We start from the raw sequence: 20349 nt of genomic DNA on the forward strand, positions 1-20349 counted from the left end.
TGGGCATGGGAACAGATTTTAGTAACAGTTACAGGAAAAAGCACCAGAAAAAAAGAAAAAGTGTTTGCTATTCAAGTAGTATCCACGTTTAGCTGCAGTGTGTTTGAAAAAACTCTTAAATCAATCATGAAGTGAATGCTTTATTCCATTAGAAATGTCTTGGAAATTTGGAATGCATATCTAACCAAAGACTTGGCAAGGACTATATAACCATAATCAATAATATGTTGTAAGAATATAGATGGATCTGTTATAAACATCTATTAAAATGATGGTAAAATGTTATCCTAAAGTTCTACTAAATGGATTACACCCTTTACAATTTCTCTATAAGGCACACTTTTTGTGACATCTACCTCATAAAAAAATGCTACTTTGCCAGATCATAAATTTCACCTAAAATGAATGTGCTAGCAATAATCAATATTAACACTTTAATTATTAATATTTTTGTTTGTTTTAGAATTTATAAAAGCCTTGGGAAAATGAAGTGGATTTTCAATTTCTTCAAAAGGATATCAAGAGATATACATATATATCTCCAGAATGTATCCTAAGAGTACCACTGGACAAGTAAGCAAAGATACAAAGACAAGAGCATATCTTAAACATTGTTTTTAATAACAAAATGACAGAAATAATCTAAATGCCCCCTAAAAGAGGAAGCATTAAGAAATTTTAGAACTTTTATATAATGAAATGTTGTGCAGCCAATAAAAAAGAAAGGACATATATTCATTATATTGTATTGTTAATATGAAAAAGTTATATAATATTATAAATAATATGACCCAATTTTATGAAATATCTGAGTACCATGAAGTCATATCATATAGGTATTTAACTTACATAAATTCAGCATCTGGCCTCACCGTTCTACTTAATAAGGTAAATAAGAATGAGAATGAAAGGGAAGATGTTGCTGGTCATTTCATGGTGTGAGTATCACTCCATAATGAGTATTAGTCTAATACTTAAAAACATAGTTTTTTAATAACTTGCCTCTGAAACCCAGCCAATGACTTCATTGAACGTTCTGTTAGCCTGCTGGAGGAATGAGTGTGCTTTATGGGGGTGCTGGTCATTCACCTATTATCTCTCAGCTCCAAATTCACCATTTTATACAATCTGTGATGCTAGGTCTGCATTCAGTAAATCACATTTCTGCTTTACCTGCTGCTCCTTTTAAGTTATGCCAATAGGGGGCACTACAAGGGGCTGGGAGAAGAGACTGGCCCCTTCCTCTTTGCTTACAGTTCTTGCCATGGTAGTGGCAATTATTCTAGCCTTGGCTTCTTTGGGCGCTTCCAGAACCATCCTCATCTTACCTCCTTGGAGGTACCAGAACCATCTGAGCAATTCCTAGGAAATCTGAATCCAGACTTCTGGCCTCTATAAGGTCTTTCTTCTGAGATCCTGAGGTACCAGCACTGGCTAGACCACACCCCCTCCTCAGAAATTTGAGTCGTAGCTCTGCGGCCCCTCTTCTGAGCTCCTAGGTTCTGATCTCCAAGCTCTTCCCATTCGATCCATGGTTCCTGAGACCAGCAGCATCAGCATCTCCTGGGAAATGCTAATTAGGAATGGAAATTCTCAAGCCCCACTCCCTTCTAGAATGGGGCCCAGCAACCTGTCTTTGAACAGGCCCTTCAGGCCATTCTGAGGAAGCTAAAGTTTGGGAGGCACTGCCCTAGACCCCAGTCTCAGGGCGGTGTGCTGTGGTTTGCAGTAATGACTCCCACATTAATGTTCCCTTTTGGTCCTCTCAGTCACCCAAAATCTGTTTAACCAATTCCCTACGTTAAATTTCTTCTGTGGAAATACCTAGTGTGGCTGCCGTCTGACTGATACAAGGAACAATTTACTTTGTCATCGTGTATGGTAAAAACTGAATTTAGTCAAAATTACCAATGGAAAAGTCCCTTCAATCTCCCATAGAATACAGCACACAGATATTCTAGGCCTCAGGAAGCCCACCACATTCAGCACTAGAATTGATGGCTGATTCCTCTGTAGAGCTCAGAGTAGGTAGCGGGCAGGACTGGAGAGACTGTGTTGTTAGAAAAATGGGCACTATTTAAAAACCCTCCAGTACTATTCAGCAGGGTGAGATGCTTGGGCTAGGACAGCACCTGAAAGCTAAAAATTATACTGGTTTCAGAAGAAGTCCTATGCAAACTTGGACAAATCCCTTCCTATATGTTTTATTTTTCTTAATTATAAAATGAGCATGTTGGACTAGAGCACTGGTTCAAAATTTATTTTTAATTGTGGTAAAATATACATGACAAAATTTAGTGTTCAGCTCAGTAGTGCTAAGTATAGTCACACTGTTGTGCAACCAATCTCCAGAACTCTTTTCATCTTGCAAAACTGAAGCGCTTTACCCATGAAACAGTAACTGCCCATTACCCCCTCTCCCAGCCCCTGGCAACCATCATTCTACTTTTGTCTCTATGGGTTTGACTACTCCAGGTACCTCGAATAAGTGAAAGTATAGTGTCGGTAGTTTTGTGACTGGCTTATTTCACTTAGCACGATGGCTTCAAGGTTTATACATGTTGTGGTGTTTGTCAGAATTTCCCTCCTTTTTACGACTGAATAATTCAGTGTATGTGTATGCCACATTTGTTCATCCATTTATCTGACCATGGATACATGGCTGTTTCCACCTCTGGGCTAGTGTGAATACTGCTGTTATATAAACATAGATGTACAGAGCTGACTTTTAAACTGTAACTACTCTGTAATAATAATAATTGTAACAACAATAACAGTAGCCAATATTTATTGGGACTGTCAGAAGAGACATGGTTCTAAATGCTTTACACATACTAACTCATTTAAAACTCAAACAACTTCGTGAGTTAGTTACTGCTACCACTCTTGTTTTCCAGGGAAGGAAACGGAAGCCCAGAGAGTTCAGTTATCCTATCCGAGGTTGCAGAGTTAGACGTGGTAGAATCACAGAGGACCCAGGCAGTGAGCTTCAGTGTGGAGCTTTTAATCCAGTGGTTCTCAACCTTCTGGCCCTTTAAATACAGTTCTTCATGTTGTGACCCAACCATAAAATTATTTTCGTCGCTACTTCATAACTGTCATGTTGCTACTGTTATGAATCGTCATGTAAATATCTGATATGCAGGATGGTCTTAGGCAACCCCTGTGAAAAGGTCGTTCGACCGCCAAAGGGGTTGCGACCCACAGGTTGAGAACCGCCGTTTTAATCAGTCTGCAGCCTGCCTTAGGGGCACCTCTGGTCTCCACAGGAATGTTATAGGGACAGGGCCCAGTGGCCTCCCCCAGCAAGGAGAGCCCCCCCACTTTTATCTATTTTAATTACGGAGCGTCTGGTTTTTTCATTTGCACACTGATGTCTGTGGCTACAAACAAGTCTGGAAAAAAGTCACTGACTCAGATGGTAGAGTTCCTCCTATTCTAACACTCCATGAATTTAGCCTTTTTAGTCGTTACTAAAACCCCACAGCCTGCCGTGGGCAGAGCAGCCAGTAACCTGGTAACCGTGTTTGTTGATAGGCAATACCTGAACTCTGGGTACACTGCACTCCAAGATTTCTGACTCGAACGTCTGTTTCTGAAGCGTCTTGTGAAAATCTCTTCGGGATCCAGTCTTTTTAAAACGGCAAATCTCCGAATTTCCTTGATGTCTTTATTGTTGTTATTATGGGGTGCGAGAGGAGAGAGAGAGGCAAAATCATTAGATTAAAAATAAAAGTAATGGCTTAAGCATAGACTTGGTGCTGAAAGGTCTTGCAAAGAGAGGACCAATTGTAATTCCTCACGTCTAATTATGCGCCAGGCCTAACACAAGGCTCTCTTGTAATGAGACACAAACTCGCCTCCTGGCTGGCTCCTTATTAAAGGCAGGGATGGCCTGGGAAAATGCCACTTCGGAGGTGCGGTCATTTCAGCTGTGGGGCATTTGGCTCCAAGTTGAAGCTAAACTATGACTCTAGTGTAAGCAGCTGGAATAAATCTAGCAAAGTGCAGAAGCAGCAAATAAAGGTCATTTGAAGATAAAAATAGAGGAAAACATTTAATCTCCATATCAATGTTCTTAAGAATTAAAAAGGCAGGGCATGATTATGAAAAAAATAGAAATAAATTATTTATATACTGAAAATCTTTGCTAGCATTCTCAATCTCCATTAAAATGGTGTTTTGAAAATGTGTATCTGTGGGCAGGGTTTAAAATATAATGTCTAGGACTACCCCTGGGGAAAGAAATCAGACCATAATTTCATAACAAGAAAATCAACAGGTATAAATTGTCAAATAATAACCATAGAAACCAATGTGTATATTCCCCAGTTTTATGACTCAAAGACTTCCTGGAAAACATGCTGCCAAGTCAACAGCGCGAGCACGCACCCATGTTGTTTGATTTCCCACACTATTAGAAAAACCACCGAGCAAGAGGGCAGAGGAACACGAACTGAGTTAGTGGCAGATCAAATGGCAGGCAGATAAAGCAGGGGGTGTAGGAGGGCTACTAGCAATGACCCAAATGCAGAGCTTATAACTCTCTGGGAGGGCGAAGTGTTGGGTCGTGCGCAGTGGCATACACAGAACAAGTATTCCGTGCATTCTAGTTGAGTTAATTAAAGAAAAATGAGACGTCCCGGTGTCACCTGCAGGGAGAATGGAGAATATGACTCTCATTGGATTGTATTATGCTCTAAAGATGAGCTATTTGTTTTGAATAAAAGGACACAAGAAATAGGCTAAAAGAGAGCCATGATGAGCTTGGTGACTAGTTCAGGTCACGGTTTACTGTAAACGGCCACCCACTGTCAGTGTCTCCCAGCCACTTACATCGCCTTGGCCCAACCTGCACTGACTGGGCTGGGTGAACAGGCCAAAATGGGGAACCGAAGACAAACAAACAAGGAAATGAAAAAGGTGTACTCTGAAAAAGGAAATAAGGCTAAATATTTAGAAAGGATTTTAAGAGAAATAGCCAGCATAACTTCTGGTTTGAGATCCCTAAACACCAACACAATAAAGAAACTTTAAAATGTTAATCATATCGCTCATAATCATCAATTAACAAACAGCTTTTTGGAGATCCTGTGCAAACAAGTCCTCAGAAGTAGTAACTAATTGTAATATTTAAGAAAATGATTTTGATTCCAGTTGCTCTAGGTAGTAGAAGGTAGTAGTAAAAAAGGAGTAGATACAATTGGGAACAAGCTCTATTTTATGCTATAATATTGATCTTCTATTTTCTAACACAGATCCTTTGAAAAGAGAGAGAGTTTCCCAGGGGATTTCATAAACATGCTAGCTTCTCAAAAGTTATTCTCGCCAATATAAATTTCGGCAGCAATATGTACATGGGTGCTGGATGGCTGGGCTTTTCTAGTACAGAAAATGAATTTTTGGGACTTTCCCTAAGGGTGAAAAGAAATAGTGTCATATGATCTAATGTCTTGGGGGCAAAAGCCACCCAACTCAGAGAGTGACAAATACAGGCAAGTTTCAAGTTGTATCCTGCTTATACTAACTACCCCAAGTGACAACATGCTGAATCAGTGGAAAAGCCAATTTTAAGGGAAAACCTTCCCCAAGGAATTAACTAATATTAATTCATTCTAAGATGGAAGCAAACTGAATTAAATTCAAATTTCTCACTTTAGTATCTGCCGTCTGCCTTTCTCAGGACTTGTGCACTGCAAAGGGAACTGATGTCAGAGCTCAGTCACATGCCTCTTCGCAGGGAAACCTGTGTGGGCCACCAAAATGAAAGCCAGGGAGCAGCCTCGTTTAAGACCGTAGGTTAAGCCTTGGTAACCAGAACAATATTTGTTTTAGCTTTGTCTCTTGTCTCCAAGAGTGTTTACTTACATGTGTGCAACACACACACACACACACACACACACACACACACACACACACACACACACAGACACACTCAGATGCAGGCTCACACAATTACAGACTGTGCCTCCAGCCATCATCCTCAAGTCACCTCTCTGTTGCTTCATAAGGTGAGGCATGGGCATAACATGAATTCTAGGATATTTCTCCCAGCTTGAAGATTTTCTGATAGTTCATACACTATCACTAAAAAATTCAAATCAAATTTTCTTCTCAAAATATGCTCAAGCCTGGGGAAAATGAAATTGATTTGCCAATTGTTCTTTTGCTCTTTTATGCAAAGAGATGCTTTCTTTCTTTCTTTTTGTCCTTGGTTTTGTTGGAATGTTTTCTGGAGTTCTTTACATGGACCCCAAAGACACTGACAAACGAGCATTTAAGACAAGTTACAGAATAGTGCTAGACGTTCATTTCACAATATATACACTCTAATCCTATGTACATGCCAGCCCTCAGGATTTGGGTATGGAGAGCATTAAGGCTAGTGTGTTCTGTAGCTGTGTGTGTGGAACCAGAGCAACTTTTTCCCTTCCTCATTCTGGATTTAGCATTTATTTCCCCATTTAAAATTTCAGAAAGTTGCGAAGCTCCCTTGTGGCAATAAGGGTGAGGCCAGCTGGGGAGGAGAGGATTAGGGTTGGCAAGCATATAAAGATGACTCATTTCAGAAGTGCCCACCACAGAAGGCAGACACCACCACTGGGTAGGTAGTGAGACTTCTGGCCGAGCGCCACTGGCGACCAGAGTCCCAGGCTCATGGCTCCACCCAAACAACGAAGCCAAATAAAGCCATGTTCCTGTTGAGCCTAATTGTAGATGAGACAGGGAAGTAAGCCAAGTGGTGGCAAGATTGTCTTCATGCAATGAACACAACCTATTGCTTCTCAAGAGAACTTCATCCCTTTTCTTCAAACACCATGTTACACATTTGGGGACCATCCAAAGACCAACCACATTTTGAGAGCATTCTCTTTAGAGCCAGTGTGGTGGGATAGACAGAACCTGAAGACCTGGTTCAGATGCTGGCTCCTTACATACTACTGGCTCTGAGACCTTGGGAAAGTGGCTTCATCTATCAGAACTACAGTCCCCTCAAGTGTAAACTAGGGGGAAACATTGCTTTTTGGAAGGCTTACTGTGAGGACTGGAAAATAATTATGTGCCTCTTCATCTTTCTCTCTTCCCTTTCCCTTTCTCTTCCCTCCCTTCCTGTACAATGTGGCACTAAAAGCCATCAGAACAAGGTAGCTATCCATGCTGGGGGTGCTGAGGAGGCGCAGAGTGGGAAGCTGAAGACTAAACATTTAAAAGATTTAAAAGGGCTGCCTGGCATGGAGAATCAGAACCCATATGGTGTAGGGAGGGCATCCAAACCTGGGGCAGCCTGGCACAGGATAATAGAGCCTGAGTGGAATGAGGAGGGCATGGACCTGGAGGAGAGGCCTGCCACAGGTGTCAGGGCCAAGGCAAGGTGCCAAGGGTGTCCCTGTAGAGGAATGGCCTGGCGCTCAGTGTCAGGAAAGGCTGAAGAGGGAAAGCCTGGGGCAGGGGTGTCAGATTATGAGGAAGAGGGCAACTGTATGGGGATGGAGGGGTGTTGGCAATGGTTACAGATTGGGAAATTAATCAAGTAAGTAAACATATAAGGACAATAGGAGTCAGACTGTTCACTGTCTGAGAAGCAAGTTAAAACTATAGAGAAAAAGAAAACCAGCATGAATATTGTGATGTTGGACTGGGGTAGCACATATTGACATGAACTCATAGCTTTCAGCTCACACAGCTCTATCCGCTAAGAAGACATAGGAAGAGCAACGCCTTAATAGCAATGAGCACAGTCAACATCTACATCTTGGCTTCTAAGTACCCTTTCCCACTAAAAGGAATAAGAGCTTTTGGAGAAATGATCAGGGGTAAGGAAAAGGAAAGCGTGAGATCAGCCTGGAATATCTTGTGGCAGAAAGCAAGAATGTGATCAGCGACTGCGGGGACATGGAAAAAGGACCTAAGAACCAGCTGAAGAGATTCACACAGGTCACTTTGAGGACAATTTGAGCATGAAAGGAAATGATAGAAATTGATTAAAACGTAGGAAACTATAACTCCATTTTGATACAAATAAAATGAAAGCTTGTTGAGGAATGGGGCATTTATAATAAACCCCCAAATGGAAGGACTTTCTAAAAAGTAACTGGCATGTCATGTCAAGATCATGGAAAGTCAAGGAACTACTGAGAAACTATCTGTTCCTGAGTAAACAGGACTAAAGACGTGTAAAACCTAATGCAATTCATGACTTTAAACTGGATCCTTTCGCTCTAATGGGCCTTCGACTGTAATAACGAATCAATACTAATTTCTTGAATGTGATGGTTTTATAGTAATTATGAAGGAAAATGTCCTTGTTTGTAAGAATTACACACTGAAGTATTCAGGGGTAATGAATGGAGAATTAGGTCAGCAATTCACTCTCAAGTGTTTTGGGGGAAGAGAGGTGAAGGTCTTTGTACTGTACTTGCAAGTTTTCTGTAAATTTGAGATCATCTCAAAATAAAAGGAAAATAATATACGTTAGGTGTCAGGCATTGAAATGAAAACTGGTAGTCGGTCCTATTTACCAACCATGCATTGATTGTGCAGCTTCTATGAGTGTAGGAGAGACCTCTGAACAATCCATTCTACCTCCCAGTCCCCTAATCTCATCTTTGGCTTGGTTGGTGGCTACCAATGCCCAACTGGTTTAGGGTACAACAGCCCCACCCCTTGACTCAGAGTGGGACAGTTGGGCAACTCTGGTGTGTGATCCTGCCAGAGCAGCCTGTGGATCAGGCCAAGAATTTATTGTACTATCATCTTAGTTAGTACTTCTCTATCTTGCTTCCCCCACTCCCTTACAGGCTTCTTCTAAGGAGCATGCTCTTGAAAATCACACGTGCCCGAAACCCTGTCTCTGGCTTAGCTTCTCAGAAATCTCACCAGCTCAATAAATGAGATTATTTTTAAAATAAAAAACAATACAATCAATCACATGCAATACCAATGCATGTATTATAGGTCTAAAGACTCATATTTTATGGATACCCTGAATTTAAAGCCTTCTAACACCTTACTGCTGCTGGACTGTATTACTTTTATACTAGAGGCCCAGTACACGATATTCGTGCATTGGTAGAGTCCCTAGCGGCTGCCGGCCTTCCCCTGGGTGCTGCCGCTGCTGCTGCCACCAGGGGAAGGGTCCGTGGGCGGTTGGTCGGCCCCACCCCCCTGGTCGAACTCCCAGTCAAGGGGATAATTTGCATACTATGCTTCTATTATATAGGATGGGACTTTAATTTCTTATCAAAAAACAAGTGCTCACTTTAAGACTCCACTTGTAGACTTCTCCACACCCCCCCTCCCCAAACACCACCACCACCACCACCACCAGAATGAGACTATTGTCCTGCTTAAACCTATTCCATTCCACTCCTTCCAGGGAGTCTTTGTGGATTTCCTTTCCCAGATGTGCTACTAAAACCACAGATTCTGGGATTCCAATTATCTGACGTCTTAGTAGCAATGGTTCCCAATGAAGGTAAATAGTATTTCTTTCCCCTTTAGATTGTCGCAATGACTGGGTTGTGCTACTATATTTCATATTCTGCACCCATGGGGCATCATACGTAATGAAGGATTGCTCCAAATTCAGCATCCAACACATCTATCAAACGTCCTGTTGGACATTTATGGAGGTGGGAAGACCAGTCTGTAAATATCTGAGCCAAGGCCCTCTACCATCTTGCAAATAAATGTCAAGTATTTTTGTACTTTGTTTTCCAGGAAAACCACTACCATGTAAATGAAGGGGAGATTAAACTTCATGCTGATTCGATTTCTGCCACGAGGTTTCCCCCGTTTTAGAAAATCACATTTCTGACAGCAGCAATGCTGTTTGTGGTAGTTGAATCACCCATACAACACACTTGCTGCAGTCTGTTTTTGTAGGTGTTATTTTCACAATGATTCTTCCTGCAAGTGCCAACAGCTATGTTATTTGTGTTCTCTGGTGCCGTTGTGCCCAAGCATCTATGTATTTGCATGCATGCTATTTTAGATAATATGTTCCTTTTATCTGCCCTCTATATAACAGTTGGGACATTTTATTGACTTCTGAAAACAAGAAAGCTTGTGGGTTACAAAGGTAGTATTATAAAATACTTGTTACAGAAAGATGGTGTTAGGTCTGATGGATCTGAGAACACTTGCCTTAGAGCACCACAATACGGATACTTGCTTGTTAAAGTTTCATCCATTCTTCCATCTAACAAATGTTTATTGAAGAATCTCCTGAGAATAAGGCACCAAAGAGGATGCAGAGAGGAAGACACAAGAAGACCTGCTCTAACGGAGTCCCTGTGCTCAGTGAAGTGATAGTTTAGTGAGAAGGATCACATATTTAGCAGGGGAGATAAAAACTTTAGTCAAGTAACTAGAATGTAATGCTGAGTATGACAAAAGCTTCTAAGACAGTGGTTCTCAACCTGTGGGTCGCGACCCCTTTGGGGGTCGAATGACCCTTTCACAGGGGTCGCCTAAGACCATCGGAAAACACATATATAATTACATATTGTTTTTGTGATTAATCACTATGCTTTAATTATGTTCAATTTGTAACAATGAAAATACATCCTGCATATCAGATATTTACATTACCATTCATAACAGAAGCAAAATTACAGTTATGAAGTAGCAACAAAAATAATTTTATGGTTGGGGGTCACCACAATATGAGGAACTGTATTAAAGGGTCGCAGCATTAGGAAGGTTGAGAACCGCGTTCTAAGAGAAATACAAACAACATGCTTTGAAATTGCAGAGAAGGGAAGGCTTTGTGAAAGCCGTGGCCTTTGAAGTGGGCTTTAGTGGGTGTAGCTTTGGGGGGACAAGGAGTCTGCACATACTAGTAACAGGTCAAGAGAGTGGTTCAGTGACACCTGCAGCTGGGCTGCTCTTTGTAACTGCATGGGCTGACAAGCCTGGCTTGCTTTCCACACATTTAGAAAGCTAATAGCTAAACACCTTGACAGCCAGCACAACAAATGCATGTCATAATAAGCAACTGTTGATCGGGGAGACATTCTGATGGTGTTTGGGGAGTAACTGAATTATATGCACTGATGTGTTTGAATTTTAATTGTTTACCAGTTCACTGGGAGTAAAATATGGCATAATAAAACAGATGATACCCCATTCCTTGATATCCCAACTCTCCTTGAGTATGACCTTCCTCCCAAACAACCTTAATCACCTAAGATGAAAGGCAAAGTATAAGGACTTTTATGATGCTGCTCATAACACTCATGCAATGTTTCACTGTCGCGATGGATAATACACCAAGAATAGACAGCATGCAAATAAGTTTAATTACTTAAGAGTTTGACTCTCCTCCATCAAACACATTCTTCAGTTAATCACTTTAGCTCATTTAGAGAAAATGACAGAGGATATAATGCTTAAAGTGTTTAATGTCACCCAAAGGATGCCAGCAAACATTAATCCATACAAAATTATCAAAATATCTGAAAGTAAGATGGGATAAACAAGTAACCAGGGCACCGTGCTAATCATTCGATCACTGATCATTTTCAAAAATCCTAAAGAGAAAAACTTCTTTTTTTTGAGCAAGGACACCAAACTTGCTCTATCCATAAAAGATAGAGCGGAATTCATTCAAGGCATCTTCCAGTGTAAGAAACACAAACATTTCAAGTAGAAAAATATATTTACCCCACCCCCCAAGAGATTTTGTACTTGATGTTTCCGTATAGTTTAATCTTTCTCTATTAAGTAAAAAAGAAAATCTGAAATGTCCTCTACCCTTCATGGGCAGTGCTATTTGTCTGATTTAAGGGTCTCAATTATAGAACCTTAGTGGCAAACGCTCTACAGAATTATGAGAGTGGGAGGGAACAGAAGTGGCCATAACTCCACTCCTTTGCCCCCTAAGTGGGATTCAAAGCCATTATCACAGACAGCAAGAACATAAAAGACTAACCCCAGATATCACAGAGAAATGTAATATCAGCAAGGAGATAATTGGGGAATAAAGGAGCTAACTGAATCAGTGTTTGACTGCATGGTTATGGATGACAAAGATATATTGATAGAAGGCAAACAGGCTTCGTTAAGCATGGCCCTCTAGAAGAAGGGAGTTTCTCCCTCTGTGGTGCATTAAAATATATGGGATAGAGTTTTGGGTTCATTCCTTTGAAATGCTAATATAAGTGCTTTTTCTGAAGTCTTCAGAAAATCTTATTTCACTTGAGAGGAACATTTTAGATGAGTTGAATTGGAACTAGATAAGCTCTAAAGTAGAAATCTTATGATATTCCGAATCTTATCTTTATTCCACTTTATTACATCCTATATAATAAAAGGCTAATATGCAAATTGTCCCCTCGACCCAGAGTTTGTCCAGGACTTTGATCAGGGGGCATAGCTGGCCAACCGCCCAAGGCTCCTCCTCCCAGCCAGTTCTGCCCCCAATCACCCCCTCCCCCCGACCCTGATCAGGGGCAGGCTGGCTGGCCAACCTCCTGCATCCCCTCCCTGAGGCCAGCCCGGCTGGCCCTGATCGGGGCAGGCTGGCCAGACCCCACCTGTGCACGAATTCGTGCACCGGACCTCTAGTGAATATTTAAACTATAGTGCCTATGATGTGACATCTACCCTGGATCATTGAGTTAAGCTTTAACAACACAGAGTTGTCCTTTGTTTTTTTCCTTTGCATATACCATCTTACTAATTGGTTTAATATAAATAATTTGTCAATTGGGCAAGAACAAATGAATCTTATTCTGTAAGGCTATTTAGTAAGTATCATAAATAGCAGCTAATTTTTTGGAATAATTGCCATATGTCAAAAATCTTCTAAGTGTTTTACATGTTACTTTATTTTTTGCATACAACAAAAGTTTATGAGGCAGGTACTATTCTATTGTCTATTTCTTAACAAGAAGATTGAGGTACAAAGAAATAATTTGTCTTAGTCACTCAGCTAGCAAGAGGTGGAGCCATGACTTGAGTTCATTTACTCTTGCTCCAGAGAAGTCACCATTCTAACAAATAGTATTATAATTTGATTTAATTTTTATAGATTATCTGTCTATAGTGAAATTGAGTGATTTGTTTTCTCCTTTTATTTCCCTGTGCAGTAATCTCTAAAATTTCTACAATGAGCACTCTAAAGAGTCATTTTTTCTTTTAAGTCTGTACAAGATAGAGAAAATAAATATTCCAATGGGAATTGCCATGAAATTCAACTTCATGAATAAAATGAACAGGAATGAAAAAGTACAATGTCCTAAACAGCAAATAAAAACCAAATGAAGTGAAATGGACTTTTCCATTTATCATTTCTTAGACTTTTTTTCAGAACCTTAATATTGGAAAGTATCTCTAATTATCCTATCTAATAAAAGAGAAACATGGTAATTGGCGTACGACCGCTACCCTTCCCATTGGCTAATCAGCGAGATATGCAAATTAACTGCCAGCCAAGATGGTGGCCGGCAGCCAGGCAGCTTGAAACTAACATGAGGCTTGCTTGCTTCAGTGACGGAGGAAACCAACGTTCCCCGCCTGCCTTGCCTGCCTCTGAGCCTACAGTTTGAAACACTGTAATAAATATAGAAGCTAAACAAAACCCCAGAAACCTGCTTTCAGCAAGCCGGGATCTCAGAGCTGGAGTTATACATTGTTTCGATTATAGAACGCAAACAAACCAGATACCTGTTTTCAGCAGCAGAGGCCTCAGAGCTGGAGCCAGAGAAAAGCTGGCCCAGAATAAAGAAAAAAAGGAGCAGTTGGGAGCTTCAGTCACCCGCCAGTCTGAAAACAGCCCTCAGCCCCTCACCCAGGCTGGCCAGGCACCCCAGTGGGGACCCCCACCCTGGTCCAGGACACCCTACAGGGCAAACCAGCCAGCCCCACCCATGCACCAGGCCTCTATCCTATATAGTAAAAGGGTAATATGCCTCCCAGCACTGGGATCAGCGGATCCAGAGGCCTCCCGGCACCAGATCAGCGTGACAGGGGGCAGCGCCCAAACCCCCTGATCGCCCTGCAGCTCTGTGTGTGACAGGGGGCAGGGCCACAACCTCCCTATCCGCCCTGCTCTGTTCGTGACAGGGGAAGGCGCCCCAACCCCCTGATTGGCCCTGCTCTGTGGGTGATAGAGGGTGGCGCCCCAACCCCCCTCCCCCCACGGGCCCTGCTCTGTACATGACAGGGGGGAGCTCCCCAACCCCCTGATGGACCCTGCTCTGTGAGTGACAGGGGAGAGCTCCCCAACCCCCCTGATGAGCCCTGCTCTGTGTGTGACAGGGGGGAGCTCCCCAACCCCCCTGATGGGCCCTGCTCTGTGCGTGACAGGGGGCAGTGCCCCAACCCCCTGATGGGCCCTGCTCTGTGCATGACAGGGGGCAGTGCCCCAACCCCCCAGTCAGCCCTACCCTGAGCGTGACTGAGGGTGGCATTGCAACCTCCCAATCCACCCTGCTCTGTGAATGACAGGGGGCGGTGCCCCAACTCCCCAATCGGCCCTACTCTGAGCCCGACCAGGGGCTGCACCTAGGGATTGGGCCTGCCCTCTGCCACCCGGGAGCAGGCCTAAGCCAGCAGGGCGTTATCTCCCGAGGGGTCCCAGACTGCGAGAGGGCACAGGCCAGGCTGAGGGACCCCCCATTCCCCCCCCCAAGAGCACAAATTTTTGTGCACCAGGCCTCTAGTAACATATAAAAACTTGAGAACAACTTGTCCTGAAATCTTTTATTTATTACCAGCAAAGTATAATCTTATTTTATTGCCTGGCAATCTTGGTTTTCAATTCCCATTAGAACAGATGATGGATTAACATCTAACTTTCTCTTAATTACTTTATAGAAGTGAAGATTTCTCTTTTTCAGCTATTAAAAATACTATGCATACTGACATGACTTCAAAAAACACCAGCACAAATTCAATGGCACACTTCCAGGAACCAGATAAAACCCAGTCCCCAAAGTCTTTCATCATTTATCCCAGAGAGCAGTAATTCTTACTGAAGTATAGGCAATGGAGGGTATCAGAACTTGAAGTTAGTCATCCCCCCTTATCTGAGGGGCATACTTTCTAAGAATCCCTGTGGATGCCTGAAACCACAGATAGTACCAAACCCTATATATACTATGTATGTTCTTTCCTATACATACATACTTATGATACAGTTTAATTTATAAATTAAATTAAGAAATTAACAATAACGAATAATAAAATAGAACAATTATAACAATATACTACAGTAAAAGTTCTGTGAATGTGCTCCCTCTCTCTCCTAATATTGTACTATTCTCACCCTTCTTGTGATGATGTGAGATGACATAATGCCTGCGGGATGAGATGAAGGGGGGTGAATGATGTAGGCATTGTGACGGAGCATTAGGCTACTCTGAGGGTATCACAAGCATTTCCATGAGCTGATCTGATAACCAAGATGGTGGCTACTAACTGACTAACGTATGGGGAGCGTATACAGCGTGGAGACACTGGACAAAGGATGGTTCACATCCAGGCCTGGAGCAGGGCATTGCGAGATTTCATCATGCTGCGCAAAGTGGTGATCAATTTAAAACTTATGAATTATTTCTGCAATTTGCCACTTAATATTTGTGGACAAATGGTTCACTGCTGGTGACTGAAACTGCAGAAAACACAAGTGCAGAAGGCAAAACTGCAGGTGAAAAAGGACTGTTGCCACAGGTTCTCTGATATTTCTCGAGTAGGGCATGCCGCCCAATCTGCAGAATGCTGTCCAGGTAGGTGGCATGGAGACATAAAGCTCAGGACAATGTCACAAAATACTTGTTTAACCCAGGAGAGAGCGGCTTTTGACTAAAAGGCTAGCAACAGTTTATTTCTTGGTCACAAATTTAAATGTTATCTTTGAATCTCAGGCCCAAGTTTCAGTTCATTTATTCACCACCCTCCCCGCCCCAGGAATTCATCAGAATGGAAACAAAATAGAGAGACTCTATTCCTTGTGTTTGAAATGTAGCTTTCTCCTTCAGTAGGTAAATAGAAAAGCTGTTGTAAATCCATGTAGTGCAATATTAGTCAGCAAAAAAAGAAACTGGCTATCAAGCCACAAAAAAAGATGGAGAAACAAGGCCAGACTATGGAGACAATAAAAAGATAAGTGGTTGCTAGGGAGGGCTGACTAAGTGGAGCACAGGGGATTTTTAGACTATTCTGTATGACTCTATAATGGCAGATACATGTCATTATTCACTTGTCTACACCATAGAATATACAACACACACACAAAAATGAGCCCTTATGTAGACTATGGACTTTAGTTATTATTCATGTATCAATATTGGCTCATCACTTGCACGAAATGTACCACACTTAAGATCCATCCAAGAAAGGATAAATCAGTCAGAGATAGCTACAAAAAGTAAAAGAGATTTTATCTGACCTGTAGTCCTTAGGGAGGACCTAGTAGGCAGGTGAGGGGAGGGAGGGCATGCCCAGAGGGGAAACAAGAGCGAGGGGGTAGAGGTGGACTAGTGCGGAAGAGAGGCAGGCCCAGAGAAAGGAAATGACTCCAGGACTGAAGGAAAGTGAGTTTTAATAGACAGAATGGGACCAGGTTATTAAAGCCCCTGAAAGGCAAGCAGATGAAGTTTATATCTGACTTAGTAGGCAGTAGGGAGCCTTAGCAGGTGTTTGAGCAGGGGAGTAATACAAGATACAGTCAATCCTCATTACTCATGAATTTTGTATTTGCAAATTTGCAGAGTCATTAAAATTTACTGAAACCCCCAAATCAATATTCATGATCATTTTGGGACATGTGCAAAAAATTTTAAAAAATAAAATTTAAACCAAAGATGCTAATAATAGGAGAAACTATTGGGAGATCGGGGCTAGGGGATACATGAGAACTGTCAGTACTTTCTACCCAATTTTTCTGTAAACCTAAAAGTGCCCTTGAAAGAAATCTGAATTAAAAAAATACAATTAAAAAGCTAAAAATAGAAAACAAATAAATATGTAAAGAGAGAGAGAAAAAAAAGAACTTACTTCTGGTTTAAAATTAGCCACTCCCGAATATAGGTCTGAACACAGTCCTTGACATGAGGGTCCAGTTCAACCCTAATGAGATGGGTAATGAAATAAAAACATGTTGTTACTGTGCAAAAACAACAAAGCAAGGCCTTATCATAACTAAGGAGAGAGCAGCACGGTTTCAAATCCATGTCAAATGAGAATGCTTGGGGCAGTCCTTACCCAGTCATTCCAAGTGAATTCCTCAAGCAATAACATTTTTACTTTGATGAAAGATATGTTGGCATTTTATACTTTGTGGGTTTTCTTTGTTACAGAGAATTGTATGTTCAACCATACTTATCCCTAAAGGCATTCTGACACAAGACAGGTAGAACTAGCTGTAATCACATACAAAACAAGGAAAAATAAGTATAAGTACCATTTTTTCAGAGGGGTAACTTGGCCATAGTTTTTGTTCACGTGAAACCTTGTTAGAACATGCATGTCTTTCTTTTTGAAAGCCATGGAGAACAGCGTTCTTATACTTTGAGAAGCTGACAGGAAAAAGGAGACATATGTACTACGTACTATTTGGAATACTTTAAACAATAAAATAAAATTTAAAAAATAAAAAGTAAAAAAAGAAGTTGACAGACACTGGCTTTTGTTGGTGATCATTGATTGGGGTGGGTCTTGCACGTCACGAGAGATACTCTTCAAATGCTCCAGAGTCTTGAAGTCAGAAATAATTAATTTCCCACAGCAACAAAGTTGTTTTGCTATTTCCCCCAATGTTTTGGTATTAGAGATGAGTAAGTCCAAGTACTGCAAGTTTTAATTTTCTTGTTTGTAAAAAGGAGATAGGAACAGTACTTACTGTGTAGGCTTGCTGTTAGTATCAGATGAAGTATTCTAAACATTAGCCACGTGGTCCCTGGGCTCTGCGTGTCTATATCTAAGCCCCACCACTTATCAGCTATGTGACCTTGGGCCAGTCACTCAACCCTTCTGTGCCTCAGTTTCTTCACCTTAAATTGGTGATATTAATAGTGGAGCGTGTCCTTTAGAGAGCTGTGATGAAGTTTAAATAAGTTAGCATGTGAAGTGCTTAGAAGAGTGTCTAGCACATAAGACCTACAGATGATAGTTCATACTTAAGTAGCATTTACTATGCATTAGGCACTGATGTAATCACCTTAAAGGTAGTAATTCAGTTAATTTTCTATCAGCCCCCACAGGACAGGTGCTATCATTATTCTCATTTTGCAGAAAAATGAGGTGAGAAGGATCTGGCTTAAAGTCACCCAGGAGGTGGTAGAGCAGGGGCCAGAACCCAGGCAGCTCACCTTTGGAGTGCAGGCTTATAATGACCACCGATCACTGCTCAACACAAAGTTTCTGGGCTAGGCACAGGGGGCTCAACAGGATCCGCTGTTGACTCTGATGACGACCATGGTACCTTTTTGGGCTTTAATGACACAGAAGACTTTGGGGCAAGGATTTAAATGGTACCGGTTGTATTCAAGTCATCAGATAGTGTTAGCTATAAATTTCAGTAACAAGGTAGTATTACACTAAAAAATAAGGCTAAGAAAAATATTACCTCCTCTATCAAATCTCAAGAAATAAAAATCCTCCTACCTCTAAAGTATTTTAAACAGGCTCTTCCAAGATCCTAACTCACTTGAAGATAATTAACCATAAATTTTACACAAAGAAATCAAATTAAATGATTCTCCTAAGAGTAAAAATAATAGACACTACCTAAGTTAAAGACAAACCTGAATAGATGGACTGATCCTTAGGGAAAAATGTTTCCAAAGGATCGCGGAGTTTTTATTTTGTGGGAAGTGAGTATTTTCAAAACATTAAGAACTGAGCATGTGGTCAGCTCTGTGCGAATGAGAACTAGCTAAACAACAGAGAAAAGGGTAAAAAATACCATGTCACTGTTCACTGTCATCCAACTTCCTTAAACTGTAATAAAACGAAATCCAAACTAGAATCAGAATAGCCCAGAGTAATGAGGGCAGGGGCCATGTTTCATGATCTTCTTTCTGGGACTTTTTGGGGAAGAGGAGGAGGCTGAAAATGTCCAGGAGGATATGAATGTTAACTTTGTTTTGAAAATGAATGCAAATCAAAGTTCATCCAAAATCTCCAAAGAGACACTGCTTTTTACACTACAGAAGTAACGAGTTTCATTTAGATATAATTCCATTGTTCGATAACAAGATCTAACGCCCATACCTATAAACACGTAGACTAACCCACTGTGGAAACTCAAGCCCTAAACAGCTATTCACATATTCACTCAACAGAACTTTCTCCATTGCTTTTCCACTTGACAAAAGTTTCTTCAAGGGAAGGGAAATTTGCCTTATTCATCTTTTTATCCCACTGCCCAACACAGTAGATGCTCAACAAATGTGGGTCCAACTTATGTTTATAACTTGATCCAGTCATTAACCAATTGAGATGCTTCTGAATGGAGGTTTAAAAAAATTTATGAAAAATCTTGACATATTTACAAATGGAGAAACTGAGGCTTCCTGAGGTCACATGACCCGCCCAAGGTCACGGAGCTGACACCCAGGCAGTCTGACTCCAGATCCTGCACTCCTCACCTCTGATGGAGCATTCTGTTTTGTCCCACTGCACCCCTTTCACTGGCTTAGCTCCCACATGACTTCAAAGCCTCTGGTCAAACCAACTCAAAACCTGTCTACATGTAGGTCTTGGGGTTATCGTAGTCATCCTGCACATCTCAACAGAGCTGAGTAATTTAGTTTATTTTTAAAAGAAGTCCAAAATTAGAGCAACTTTCCCCTTACCAAGAACAGGCCAGACAGTCACAATCCCATGTACAGTTTAAGAAAACGATTTACCCTTCCTCCGGCAAAGAGGGCTGCAAAGTCCGACATTCCTTTGGCGTGAACACCACGTCCAAGTTGTCTTCCGTGAAGTCTCCCAACTCCTGGGCCAGCTCCACATCCAGGTTGTTCAGGTGTGTCATCAGAAGTCCTTCGAAGTCCACCGGCTCCACTGGGTCATAAAACTGAGGCTGCAGGGGCAGGGAAAAGGAAAAGGAGGTTCCCTCTCGGTTTTCAGAGAGAAGCACTAAGGCGACAGTAGGTGTTGGTCCCCCTACCCCTTTCCACTCAGTACAAGTGCTTTACTCTTAGCTCAGAGGAGCTGTCACACACAGAGGCAGCAATATGGAAAAGAAACGCAGCTCGGAAAGTCGAGTCAGAACACGGTGAGTAATTAAAATCATACCCCCAGGCAGAATTTTTCTCTGCTTAATTGCACCTTGATGAGAAATCCTGAGGAGATCCAAAATGAGATCATAAGGCTTTGCTGCATTTTTACAATTTC

At 41.6% G+C, this 20349-nt stretch overlaps 1 protein-coding gene across 4 annotated transcripts in view; it reads right to left on the reverse strand.

Moving 5' to 3' along the window:
• DOCK8 (dedicator of cytokinesis 8) overlaps nucleotides 1-20349 on the reverse strand; it is a 200254-nt gene that overhangs the window by 120323 nt on the left and 59582 nt on the right. For all 4 annotated transcript variants that reach the window (XM_059656823.1, XM_059656825.1, XM_059656822.1 and 1 more), the window contains 3 exons: nucleotides 19860-20035; nucleotides 17005-17076; nucleotides 3545-3668 (listed from right to left, as the gene is read on the reverse strand). In XM_059656823.1, coding sequence (XP_059512806.1) covers nucleotides 3545-3668; nucleotides 17005-17076; nucleotides 19860-20035 — 372 coding nt within the window. The remainder of the gene's footprint in view (nucleotides 1-3544; nucleotides 3669-17004; nucleotides 17077-19859; nucleotides 20036-20349) is intronic.

The sequence above is a fragment of the Myotis daubentonii genome, chromosome 11 (genome assembly GCF_963259705.1).
Source record: "Myotis daubentonii chromosome 11, mMyoDau2.1, whole genome shotgun sequence".
Taxonomy (NCBI): domain Eukaryota; kingdom Metazoa; phylum Chordata; class Mammalia; order Chiroptera; family Vespertilionidae; genus Myotis; species Myotis daubentonii.